At 39.9% G+C, this 13007-nt stretch overlaps 1 protein-coding gene across 4 annotated transcripts in view; it reads left to right on the top strand.

The window, feature by feature from the left end:
* The window catches only part of Sik2 (salt inducible kinase 2), a 119283-nt gene that overhangs the window by 72353 nt on the left and 33923 nt on the right, over positions 1–13007 (top strand). For all 4 annotated transcript variants that reach the window (XR_002378774.2, XM_029481051.1, XM_029481053.1 and 1 more), the window contains exon 4: positions 3602–3763. Coding sequence is in view for 3 of the 4 variants with exons in the window: in XM_029481051.1 (XP_029336911.1) it covers positions 3602–3763 (162 nt within the window). In the remaining variant the exon portion in view is untranslated. The remainder of the gene's footprint in view (positions 1–3601; positions 3764–13007) is intronic.

The following is a 13007-nucleotide window of genomic DNA, read 5'->3' as shown; positions in this document are numbered from 1 at the left end:
CTATGAACATAGTGGAGCATGTGTCCTTATTACATGTTGGAGCATCTTCTGGGTATATGCCCAGGAGTGGTATAGCTGGGTCTTCCGGTAAGACTATGTCCAATTTTCTGGGGAACCGCCAGACTGATTTCCAGAGTGGTTGTACAAGCTTGCAATCCCACCAACAATGGAGGAGTGTTCCTCTTTCTGCACATCCTCACCAGCATCTGTTGTCACCTGAGTTTTTGTTCTTAGCCATTCTGACGGGTGTGAGGTGGAATCTCAAGGTTGTTTTAATCTGCATTTCCCTAAGGATAACTAAGGATGTTGAACATTTCTTTAGGTGCTTCTTGGCCATTCAGTATTTCTCAGTTGAGAATTCTTTGTTTAGCTCTGTACCCCATTTTTAATAGGGTTATTTGGTTCTCTGGAGTCCAACTTCTTAAGTTCTTTGTATATATTGGATTTTAACCCTCTAATGGATGTAGGATTGGTAAAGATCTTTTCCCAATCTGTTGGTTGCTGTTTTATCCTATTGACAGTGTCCTTTGCCTTATAGAAGCTTTGTAATTTTATGAGGTTCCATTTGTCAATTCTTGATCTTAGAGCATAAACTATTGGTGTCTGTTCAGGAAATTTTCCACTGTGCCCATGTGCTGGAAGCTCTTCCCCACTTTCTTTTCTATAAGTTTCAGTTTCTCTAGTTTTATGTGGAGTTCCTTGATCCACTTCGACTTGAGATTTGTACAAAGAGATAAGAATGGATCCATTTGCATTCTTCTGCATGCTAACTGCCAGTTGAACCAGACCATTTGTTGAAAATGCTGTCATTTTTCCACTGGATGGTTTTAGCTCCTTTGTCAAAGATCAAGTGACCATATGTGTGTGGGTTCATTTCTGAATCTTCGATTCTATTTCATTGATCTACCTACCTGTCACTGTACCAATACCATGCAGTTTTTATCACTATTGCTCTGTAGTACAGCTTGAGATACAGGATGCTGATTTCCCTGGAAGATCTTTTTTTGTTGAGAATAGTTTTCACTATCCTGGGTTTTTTATTACCCCAGATGAATTTATAAATTGCTCTTTCTAACTCTATGAAGAATTGAGTTGGAATTTTGATGGGGTTTGCATTGAATCTGTAGATTGCTTTCAGCAAGATGACCATTTTTACTATATTAATCCTGCCAATCCACGAGCATGGCAGATCTTTCCATCTTCTGAGGCTTCAATTTCTTTCTTCAGAGACTTGAAGGTCCATACCTTAATACAGTAAAAGCAATATACAGCAAACCACTAGCCAACATCAAACTGAATGGAGAGAAACTTGAAGCAATCCCACTAAAATCAGGGACTAGAGGAGGCTGCCCTCTCCCCCTATCTATTCAATACAGTACTTGAAGTTCTAGCCAGAGCAATTAGACAGCAAGAGGAGGTCAAAGGGATACAAAGGAGGAAGTCAAACTATCACTCTTTGCAGGTGACATGACAGTCTACTTACGTGACCCCAATAACTCCACCAGAGAACTCCAAAACCTGATAAACAGCTTCAGTGCAGTGTCTGGATATAAAATTAACTCAAACAAATCAATGGCCTCTCTCTACTCAAAGGATAAGCAGGCTGAGAAAGAAATTAGAGAAATGATACCCTTCACAATAATCACAAACAATATAGTCTCTTGGTGTGACTCTAAACAAACAAGGGGTTAAGGTTTCAAAAGACCATATCAGGCCCAGTCTCCCTCTTTCTTCCATGAGCTTGTGGTTCAGATATGTGAGCTCTCAACTGCTGTTCCAGCACCATGCTGGCCTGCTTGCTACCATGTTTTCTGCCATAATGATCATGGACTAACCTTCTGAAATGTAAGCAAGTTCCCAATTAAATGCTTTCTTTTATAATTGTCTTGATTGTAATCACAGTAAAATGGAACAGTAACTAAGACTCAGAGAAGAGAGATTCTCTTTACCTAAAATGATACAAGACTACTAAGGGTAAAGTGACACTTGAGCAAGATTCTGAAAGGATGGTTAGGGTTTCAGTAAGAGTCTATAAGAGATAATAAAATAGTCCCAGATTATGGTACCAGATCAAACCATTGACTTTTCTGAACTCTACTTATCTTCAGCTTTGATATTCATAATATGGGAATTACCAAACATTATCATAGAGGTTTATAGGATATGAAATAGTATGGCACCAACATACTTTGTAAACTATAAACTCTTTTTAATTTATTTATTTATTATATGTAAGTACACTGTAGCTTCAGACACCCCAGAAGACGGCATTCTATCTCATTACGGAGGGTAGAGAGCCACCATGTGGTTGCTGGGAATTGAACTCAGGACCTCTGGAAGAGCAGTCAGTGCTCTTAACCACTGAGCCATCTCTCCAGCCCCCAACTGTGAGGCCTTAAATGAATTTTAAAAAGAAATAATCATAGGGCAGAGAAATGTGTGAATGTTATCACTGTGCTGGCTACTTTATGTCACCTTGACACAGCAAGAGTTAAGGAGCCTCAGAAAAGAAAGGAGCCTCAATTGAGAAAATGACTCTATAAGACCTGACTAAGGCATTAGTGACATGGGAGGGACCAGCCCATTGTGGATGGTGCCATCCCTGGGCTGGTGATCCTGGGAAGCAGGCTGAGTGAGCCATGAGGAGCAAGCCAGTAAGCAGCACTCCTCCATGGCTTCTGCATCAGCTTCTGCCTACTGGTTTCTGCCCTGCTTTGAGTTCCTCCCTTAGTCCCTCAGTGTACTATGATTCAGGCTATATAAACCAAATAAACTTCTTCTCCAAGTTGCTTTTGGTCATAGTGTTTCATCATAGAAATAGTAATCTTAAGACAGCCACTAATGTGTCTTTACTGAAGAAAATTACATTAATTTTTTTTCAAAATTTATGTGGGTCCCCTCCCAAAAAGATTTTAGAAGGCTTTCATCTCTTCAGGTTGTAGCATTTAGTTTTATTGAAGTCATGTACATAGTTAGTGTAGAATTAATTTTCAGTTAAACTGCTTTAATAAAGATTGTAACACTATACAAAGATAGCACATTCATCCTGCAAAATTATTACAGTCATTTGCATAGCTGTACAGTTACATAATAGTTACAAAAACAAGTCTCTCTGCTCTTGGGTAGATCAGAATTGTTTCTTTGAGCAGATCAGGGTTTGAATTATTGAAACTATGTCTAGGTCTTACAATGAAAGTAATGCTTATGGCATCCCTTCTCTGGTATATCAGAGAATTCATTCATGTTCTTTGCCTTGGAAGACTTTTATTTAAATATGCTGTGAAGAAACAATATATCTTTAGCAAATTAGCAGAGAGTACATAGGCAGAAAAAAATAAAATAAAACTTACTTTAAGATGTGGTGTGACCATTGTGCCACCCCTGCTGTTATCTGATATTGGGCTCTTGGAATTTATGTTGAACCTATGAAATTTGGTTGGGGTTACTTCTCCAAAGGCAAGAAACGTGGAAAACATGTTTTTTTGTGTTATTTGAATTTTCATTTTTTCATTAAAAAAAAAAGTCAAAAGTTTTTCCTGAATACTAAAATTGAGCTTATTCTATTGTTGTGAATAGTTTTAAATATTCTCTTCTTTTACAGATTATCTTGCTAATCATGGCCGGTTAAATGAATCTGAAGCCAGGAGAAAATTCTGGCAAATTCTGTCTGCTGTTGATTATTGCCATGGCCGGAAGGTAGTGCACCGAGACCTAAAGGCTGAAAATCTCCTGCTGGATAACAACATGAATATCAAAATAGCAGGTAAGTAGGATGTACCTGCCTGGGAAGTGATCCAGTGAAAGCCATTGTCCTGAGTGTGTGGAAAGAGCCCTGCAGGCAGTTGGGCTTTAGCAAGGTAGAGTTACCTCTTAGTCCTTTGTGTGACTATGAAGAAAGAAAATAGGTTCTCTTTCAATGTATAAAGTGACAGGACTGTACTTGGGGGAGTTTGAGTTGCATCTAAATTTCTTGGGAGGTTCTGTAAACAGGTTGTTTGTCAATGTGAAGCTGATTAGAAGTCTCGAGAGGGCCAGAAGTGCTGGTCAGTGAGGATGCAGACAAAGGAGGTGATGGCAGCAGAAGATGAACGACACAGAGAGACACATCACACACGTTTCTGTGTATGTGTGTGTTGTCTTCTGTGTTTGTTTTTTATCGTTTTTGAGACAGAGTATTGGATCTCATATAGCCCAGGCTGGTTTCAAGCACATTATGTAGCTCGGGCCACCTGGTGGTTCTCCTACCTTTGCTTCCCCAGTTGTGAGATTACAAGCATGTACCACCTATCCAGCTCTTTAGATTTCATGATGTGAGTTTCTTTTTCTTCCTTCTCTCTCTCTCTCTCTCTCTCTCTCTCTCTCTCTCTCTCTCTCTCTCTCTCGTCTTACTATGTAACCCTGGCTGGTCTGGAACTCACTATGTAGAGCAGGCTGTCTTTGAACTCACAGAGATCTACCTGCCTATTTCCCAAATGCTGGGATTAAAGTTGATAATATGAGGTAGAATCAGGGGTGAGTAGAAAACAACATCTGTTCCAAAGCCACCAGAAGTAACTGGGACCAGCAGGATCCAGGAACGCAGGAACCCCGCCCAACCAGTGGCTTGGGTTCCTTCCAGGCTGCACCAGTTTACCTTGGGCACAAACTCAGTAGCCAGTTCCACAGCACCCAGAGGAGGCTCAAATCCCAGGTGCTCTAACACACCCAGGATCCCAGGATCCTAGGATCCTAGGAGCTTGGTCACACTAGGATCTCAGGGTCCCAGAGGCAGCTTGACTCCCAGGAACTCTGACACACCCAGAATCTCAGGGTCACAGAGACAGCTGGACTCTGAGGAATTCTGACACAACCAGGATTACAGGAAGGACAGGCTCCAGTCAGATATAGCAAGGGCAAGTAGCACTAGATATAATCAGATGGCGGGAGGCATAAGTAAAAACATAAGCAATAGAAACCAAGGTCACTTGGCATCACCAGAACCCAATTTTTCCACCACCATAGCAAGTCCTGGATATACCATCACACTAGAAAAACAGAACTCTGATCTAAAATCACTTCTCATGATGGTGATAGAGGACTTCAAGAAGGACATAAATAACTCCCTTAAAGAAATACTGGATAACACAGGTAAACAGGTATAAACCCTTAAAGAGGAAACACAAAATCTCTTACTTAAAGAATTACAGGAAAACGCAAACAGGTGAACAAAATGAACAAAACCATCTAAGATCTAAAAATGGAAATAGAAACAATAAAAAAATCACAAAGGGAAAAAACCCTGGAGTTAGAAAACCTAGGAAACAGACCAGGAGTCATAGTTGCAAGCATCACCAACAGAATACAAAAGATAGAAGAGAGAATCTCAGGTGCAGAAGATACCATAGAAAACATTGACATAGCAGTCAAAGAAAATGTAAAATGCAAAAAGCTCCTAACTCAAAACATCCAGGACATAATGAGAAAACCAAACCTAAGGATAATAGGTATAGAAGAGAATGAAGATTCCCAACTTAAAGGTCCAGTAAATAACTTCAACAAAATTATACAAGAAAACTTCCCCAACCTAAAAAAAAGGAGATGCCCATGAACATACAAGACACCTACAGAACTCCAAATAGACTGGACCAGAAAAGAAATTTCTCCCATCACATAATAATCAAAACACCAAATGCACTAAACAAAGAAAGAATATTAAAAGCAGTAAGGGGAAAAAGTCAAGTAACATATAAAGGCAGACCTATCAGAATTACACCAGACTTCTCATCAGAGACTATGAAAGTTAGAAGATGCTGGGCAGATGTCATACAGACCCTAAGAGAACACAAATGCCAGCCCAGGCTACTGTACCCAGCAAAACTCTGAATTATCATAGATGGAGAAACCAAGATAATTCCATGACAAAAACAAATTTACGTAATATCTCTCCACAAATTCAGCCCTTCAAAGGATAATAAATGGAAAACGCCAACACAAGGAGAGAAAGTACACTCTAAAAAAGCAAGAAAATAATCTTCTTTTAGCAAACCTAAAAGAAAATATCCACACAAACTTAATTCCACCTCTAACAACAAAAATAACAGGAAGTAACAATCACTTTTCCTTAATATCTCTTCACATCAATGGACTCAATTCCCCAATAAAAAGACATAGACTAACAGACTGGATATGTAAACAGGACTCAGCATTTGCTGCATACAGGAAATGTACCTCAGTGACAAAGACAGACACTACCTCAGAGTAAAAGGTTGGAAAACAGTTTTCCAAACAAATGGTCCCAAGAAACAAGCTGGAGTAGCCATTCTAATTTCCAATAAAATCCACTTTCAACCAAAAGTTATCAAAAAGATAAGGAAGGACACTTCATACTGGTCAAAGGAAAAATCTACCAAGATGGACTCTCAATTCTGAACATCTGTGCTTCAAATGCAAGGGCACTCACATTCATAAAAGAAACCTTACTGAAGCTCAAAGCACACATTGCACCGCACTCAATAATAGTGGGAGACTTCAACACCCCACTCTCAGCAATCTTCAGATCATAGAAACAGAAACTAAACAGAGACACAGTCAATCTAATTGAAGTTATGAACCAAATGAATCTAACAGATATTTATAGAACGTTTCATCCTAAAGAAAAAGAATATATGTTCTTCTCAGCACCTCATGGTACCTTTTCCAAAATTCACCATATAATTGGTCACAATACAGGCCTCAACAGATACAAGAAGATTGAAATAATCCCATTTACCCTATCAGATCACCATGGACTAATACTGGTCTGAAATTCCAACAAAAACAATGGAAGACACACATATACATGGAAGCTGAACAGTGCTCTACTTAATGATAACTTGGTCAAGGAAGAAATAAAGAAATTAAAGACTTTTTAGAATTTAATGAAAATCATACCAAAACTTATGGACACAATGAAAGCAGTGATAAGAGGAAAACTCATAGCTCTAAGTGCCTCTAAAAAGAAACTCAACAGCACACCTGATAGCTCTAGAACAAAATAGAAGCAAATACACCCAAGAGGAGTAGACGGCAGGAAATAATCAAACTCAGGGCTGAAATCAACCACATAAAAACAAAAAGAACTATACAAAGAATCAGCCAAACCAGGAGCTGGTTCTGTGAGAAAATCAACAAGATAGATAAACCCTTAGCCAAACTTACCAGAGGATACAGAGAGAGTATCCAAATTAGTAAAATCAGAAATGAAAAGGGAGACATAACAACGGAAACTGTGGAAATCCAAAAACTCATCAGATCCTACTACAAAAGTTTATACTCAACTCATATACTTAAGTGACCCCAAAAATTCAACCAGAGAACTCCTAAAGCTGATAAACAACTTCAGCAAACTGGCTGGATATAAAATTAACTCAACCAAATCAGTAGCCTTCCTCTACTGAAAGGATAAAGAGGCTGAGAAAGAAATTGGAGAAACGACACCCTTCACAATAGTCACAAATAATATTACATATCTTAGTGTGACTCTAACCAAGCAAGTGAAAGATCTGTATGACAAGAACTTCAAGTCTCTAAAGAAAGAAATACAAGAAGATTTCAGAAGATGGAAAGATCTCCCATGTTCATGGATTGGCAGGATTAATATAGCCAGAAGGTAGAAAGAATCCAGATGTCCCTCAACAGAGTAATGGATACAGAAAACGTGGTACATTTATACAATAGAGTACCACTCAGCAATTAAAAACAATGAATTCATGAAATTCTTTATCAAATGGATGGAACTAGAGAATATCCTGAGTGAGGTAACCCAATCACAAAAGAACAAACATGGTATGCACTCACTGATAAATGGATATTAGCCCAAAAGCTCTCAATACCCAAGACACAATTCACTGACCACATGAGACTGAAGAAGGAAAACCAAAGTGTGAGTGCTTCAGTCCTTCTTAGAAGGAGAACAAAATACTCACCAGAGCAAGTCCGGAGACAATGTGTGGAGCAGAGACTGAAGGAAAGGCCACCCAGAGACTGTCCCACCTGGGAATCTATCCCATATACAGTTACCAAACCCAGACGCTATTATGGATGCCAAGAAGTGTAAGCTAGAAGGAGCCTGATAAGCTGTCTCCTGAGAGGCCCTGCCAGAGTCTTACAAATACAGAGGCAGATGCTTGCAGCCAACCATTGGACTGAGCACGGGGTCCCCAATAGAGGAGTTAGAGAAGGGACTGAAGGAGTTGAAGGGGTTTGTATCCCCATTAGAAAGAACAACAATACCAACCAACCAGACCCCCCCAGAGCTCCCAGGGACTAAGCTATCAACAAAGGAGTACACATGTCTTCAGCTGCATATGTAGCAGAAGATGGCCTTGTCATGCATCAATGGGAGGAGAGGTCCTTGGTCCTCTGAAGGCTTGATAGATGCCCCAGTGTAGGGGAATAGAGGGCAGGGAGGTGGGAGTGAGGTAGGTGGAGGAACACCCTCATAAAAGCAAGGGAAGGGAGGATGGGATAGGGGATTTCCAGGAGGGGGGGAACCAGGAAGGGGGATAACATTTGAAATGTAAATAAAGAAAATATCCAAGAAAAAAGAAAAAAGTTGATATTATGAATTTCTTAATTCACATACTCAAAACTCACTCATATATGGTAAAATATATGCCAGGCATTATGCTATGCTAAATATGTGATATGTATAAATTATTTCACAGCATTATCTCAGGTTGTATTGAGCTGGGGTTATATAGAGCTCAGTGATAGAGCATTTGCTTAGCACATGCAAAGCCCTGTGTTCAGTTCCCTGAACCACCTAAAAAAGTGGCAAGAGTGTAACTATGTCCCAACTAGGGCAGAAATATACGGAGGGAACATCAGTCACTCTGAGGAGCCAGGGAAGCATCACCAGTCAGGAAGTGTTTGATCTTATTCTTTATGGGGTCACTACTGCTGATATAACAAAACTGAAATATTTGGTGCTGGCAAGAATCTCTAGTGAGAAACTCTGAACTCTTCTCTTAGTGTACCTACATAAAGACAGAGACAGACAGACAGATATACATATACATTTGTTAGTTAATTCTTGCTAGCAGCAGATGGGAGTTAAGTAAGGATTGTTGCAGTTTCCTTCTATTTTTGCCTGGGAGCCACACCTCTCTCTCTGGCCAGGTGAGAGGGAGGCCTGGAGCAATTAACTCTTTGTGAACCAGGAAAAGAAAGGCATGCTCGCAGGAAAAACAATGTTACATAGGTAAATATTCATAGACACACACACATTCATACGCACATTCATGTTGGGCCCGACTGCCTGTCTCATCCTCTCCACAATTATATATGTATACTTACATATATACACCTATACTTACGAATACACATATATTTGGTGGATGGAGCAAAAGCCCCCCCAAGGAGGTTTCATTGAGCAAGTGCCAGCACAGAAAGAACTCCCTCATTCTGGATGGAAAATAAACTCCAACCTTTATTGCTTAGAGAAAGAAAACCTTCTGCCTTCTCATTGAGTGTGAAAAAACCCTGTCCTTGTCAGGAAGAAGAAACCTGGTGTTAAGAAAAAATGTGTCTAGTAAGAAGCCTGCCTGCTCTCTTTTCTGCTCTCTGCTCTTTCTGCTCTCACCTTCTCAGTATTCCTAGCTCTTGTACTTTTTCAGGATACATGATCACATGGTATTCTAAGCATCTATTTTTTCAAAAGTTCACAAGTTCAAACATAGATTCAAATCATAAATTGAATAAAGAGATACTGGGCGGGTGAGATGGCTCAGTGGGTAAGAGCACCCGACTGCTCTTCCAAAGGTCTGGAGTTCAAATCCCAGCAACCCCATGGTGGGCTTACAACCATCCTTAACGAGATCTGACTCCCTCTTCTGGAGTGTCTGAAGACAGCGACAGTGTACTTACATATAATCAATAAATAAATAAATCTTTTAAAAAAAAAGAGTTACAACAGAAATGTTTACATGTATTTAGTAGTTGTCTAATTAAACATTAATTATCTGCCATTAGCTCCGAAAGTTCATTAAGAGTTTAAAACAATAATTCTTATGTTTAAGTCAGCATGTTTTTTTCACAAGGCAAATCATCTACCTAGTGTCTTATTAATTTTGAGGTTTTATACAGATAAACCAGATAATATTTTATTTTTTGTCTTTACACCTACAATAAATTGTTCATTCTCAGTTTACAACATTTAGTTATCAGGTAATGGTTTCATACCCAGCCCAGAAGGAATGCATTCCCTGATTGTAAGTAAGTCTGCTTTCTCTCTTAGGCAATTAGCTCATGACACATGAAGGTTTACAGAGCCCTCATTGCAGCTTTAATATTACAGAGGGCTTAAAATTACTTGTATAAACTTAGGAATTCTATAGAATCATTATTAGGAATTATGAAATCATCAATTTGTCTACATAGCATCACTACAAGAACAGTACATCTTCATTGAGCTGCAGAAAATCTGCCCAGTAGGGTGGGCTAATGCCTAGGAATTGTTATATTAGTGTAATAATGACAGGAAACACATATCAACTGCAAGAAGCAATCCTGAGATGAAGTCTCTTTTGGGTCTTGCCTCTTCGAGCTCACCAATCTCAGACCATGCAAAAACAATGGGCCACCTTCAGGAAAGTCACATGCTAACCTTAGCCTATTCTAGGTGGTCAGGGTCAGATCTTGAAGGATTCTACATGTTATAAAGTTTAGATGTGGCTTTTAAAAGGATTTTTCTTGGGCTGGAGAGATGGCTCAGTGGTTAAGACACTGACTGTTTTGTCAGAGGTCCAGAGTTCAACTCCCAGCAACCACATGGTAGCTCACAACCATCTGCAATGGGATCCGATACCCTCTTCTGGTGTGTCTGGAGACAGCAACAAGTGTCCTCGCATACATAAAATGAATAAATCTTTAAAAAAACAAAAGGATTTGTCTTGAGTATTTATACGGGTTTTAGCTATTTGAGAATTTTATATATGTATCTTGATTAAATCCATCCCTCTTTCTCTTTTTTGAGGAGGGGGGGGATGTGAAAAGAGGTTTCTCTGTATAACCCTGACTGTCCTGGAACTATGTAGACTGGGCTAGCCTCAGAAATTGACCTGCCTCTACCTCCCAAGTGCTGGGATTAAGGGTATGTACCACCACACCCACCTGATCCCTTTTTATCTATCCTCCATGTGACTTTTCCCTCCCTACATTATGTGTTTTGTTTTGTTTTTTAACCCACTGAGTCTACCTAGTGCTGCCTCTGTGTGCGTGGGAAAGCTGACCCTACCTCCTCCAGCAGCCATCAGTTCCTCACTAAAGTTGGAACTTCATGAGTCCCTCCCCCATGCATGCTGGAATTTTGGCTGGCTTGATCTTGTACAGGACTTGTACAGGAAGTCCCAGCCTCTGTGGGCTCATGTGTGTAACAGCACTGCCATGTCCAATAACTACTGTTCTGATGCAGAGGTCCACTACCTCTTGTCTCTTATAGTCTTCCCCTCCCTTCCAGGGTGATCCTGGAGCTTGGAGGGAGTGGGCATGGTATAGCTGTCCCTTTTAAGGCTGGACACTCTACAACAGTCTCTCTCCCTCTGCGTATTGGCCAGGTGTGATCTCTGCATTTCTCACTGTTGTAAAAAGAAGCTTCTCTAGTGAGGGCTAAGAGATGCACTACTCCTCCATTGGCAGGAGCTTGGTGGGTCAGAAAGTATAGGCCAGGTTAGAAGCTTGTCTTTTAAATGATCCCTCACCAAATAGTTGTTCTTTATCAGAGATCTGATAACTTTTGATGGCTCTGCTTACCTCTAAGGATGTAATTTTTTAATATCTCAGAAATCTTGATTTTTTATAGAGACCTAGCACAGGACAGGTAGAACTCCATGTAAAGAAAAATCAAAAGAAAAAAAAAGACAAAATTATTATTGGCCGGGCAGTGGTGGCGCACGCCTTTAATCCCAGCACTTGGGAGGCAGAGGCAGGCAGGATTTCTAAGTTTGAGGCCAGCCTGGTCTACAGAGTGAGTTCCAGGACAGCCAGGGCTACACAGAGAAACCCTGTATCAAAAAAACAAAAACAACAACAACAACAACAAAACCTCAATTTATTAACTTCCCTGCTGCTTTTGCTTATTAAGATTTCTATAATTTGCTAAAAATGAACTTTTAAAGCCACTTACACTTTGATTTGTTAAAAGGACAAATCAAAATCATGTTTTCATTTAAAATGTATCTATATTTAAAAGACAGAAATAGATAAATCGTGGATAGTTTTCATAATTACAGAAGCATGGCTCTGAAATTAATTTTAGCATATTATTTTAGCAACAGTGCAGAGCCATAGCTGTACCTGCAGGCTGTGTTCAAGTTGTCTCAATCATAAGGCCTCCCTTTCATGAAATAGTAGCTTGAGGCATCCTGGGGAAAGGCTGAAACAAGGCAGCACGGCTTTCCGGGATCCCATCCCCATCCCCTCAGCATTGGTTCCTCACCACCTTGACCATTTTACTTAGAATGACCATTATGCATTAAGTTACGTTTAGTTTTAGTCTCCAGCTTTCACATCTTGAAAGTTATATAGTAAATACCTGATGATTCCAATATAACTTCAAGTTTTCAGAAAATAACTATAACTCAGAACTGGAGAGATGGCTCAGCAACAAAACACACCCAGTACCCATGCCAGACAACTCACAGCTACCTATAACTTCAGCTCCAAAGGACCTAACATCCTCTTTAAGACTCTGCAGGCACCATATGCACAACACACATATACAAATATGTACAATATTTAAAAATAATAAAAACAAACCCTTTTTTTAAAAAGAAAAATTACCACAATCCAAACAAGACTCCATGTGCAGTGCTGAGTCTGAGTAGGCAGAGCAGATGCGGGCTCTGCTGATGCCATTTCTTCTGCCCGCTTGGGTAGACTGACCTCTCCAGTCAGAGCTCCTGTTGGCTTGCTTAGGAATGATTGTGGTTTCCAGGGCCAGTGTGTAGAGGTTGATGATTATTTAAGACGAGGAGGCAATACAGTGTAGT

The sequence above is a fragment of the Mus caroli genome, chromosome 9, assembly GCF_900094665.2.
Source record: "Mus caroli chromosome 9, CAROLI_EIJ_v1.1, whole genome shotgun sequence".
In the NCBI taxonomy this organism is placed as follows: domain Eukaryota; kingdom Metazoa; phylum Chordata; class Mammalia; order Rodentia; family Muridae; genus Mus; species Mus caroli.
Note: the sequence above shows the minus strand (reverse complement) of the source record. Positions and strands in the feature narration are given on the sequence as shown.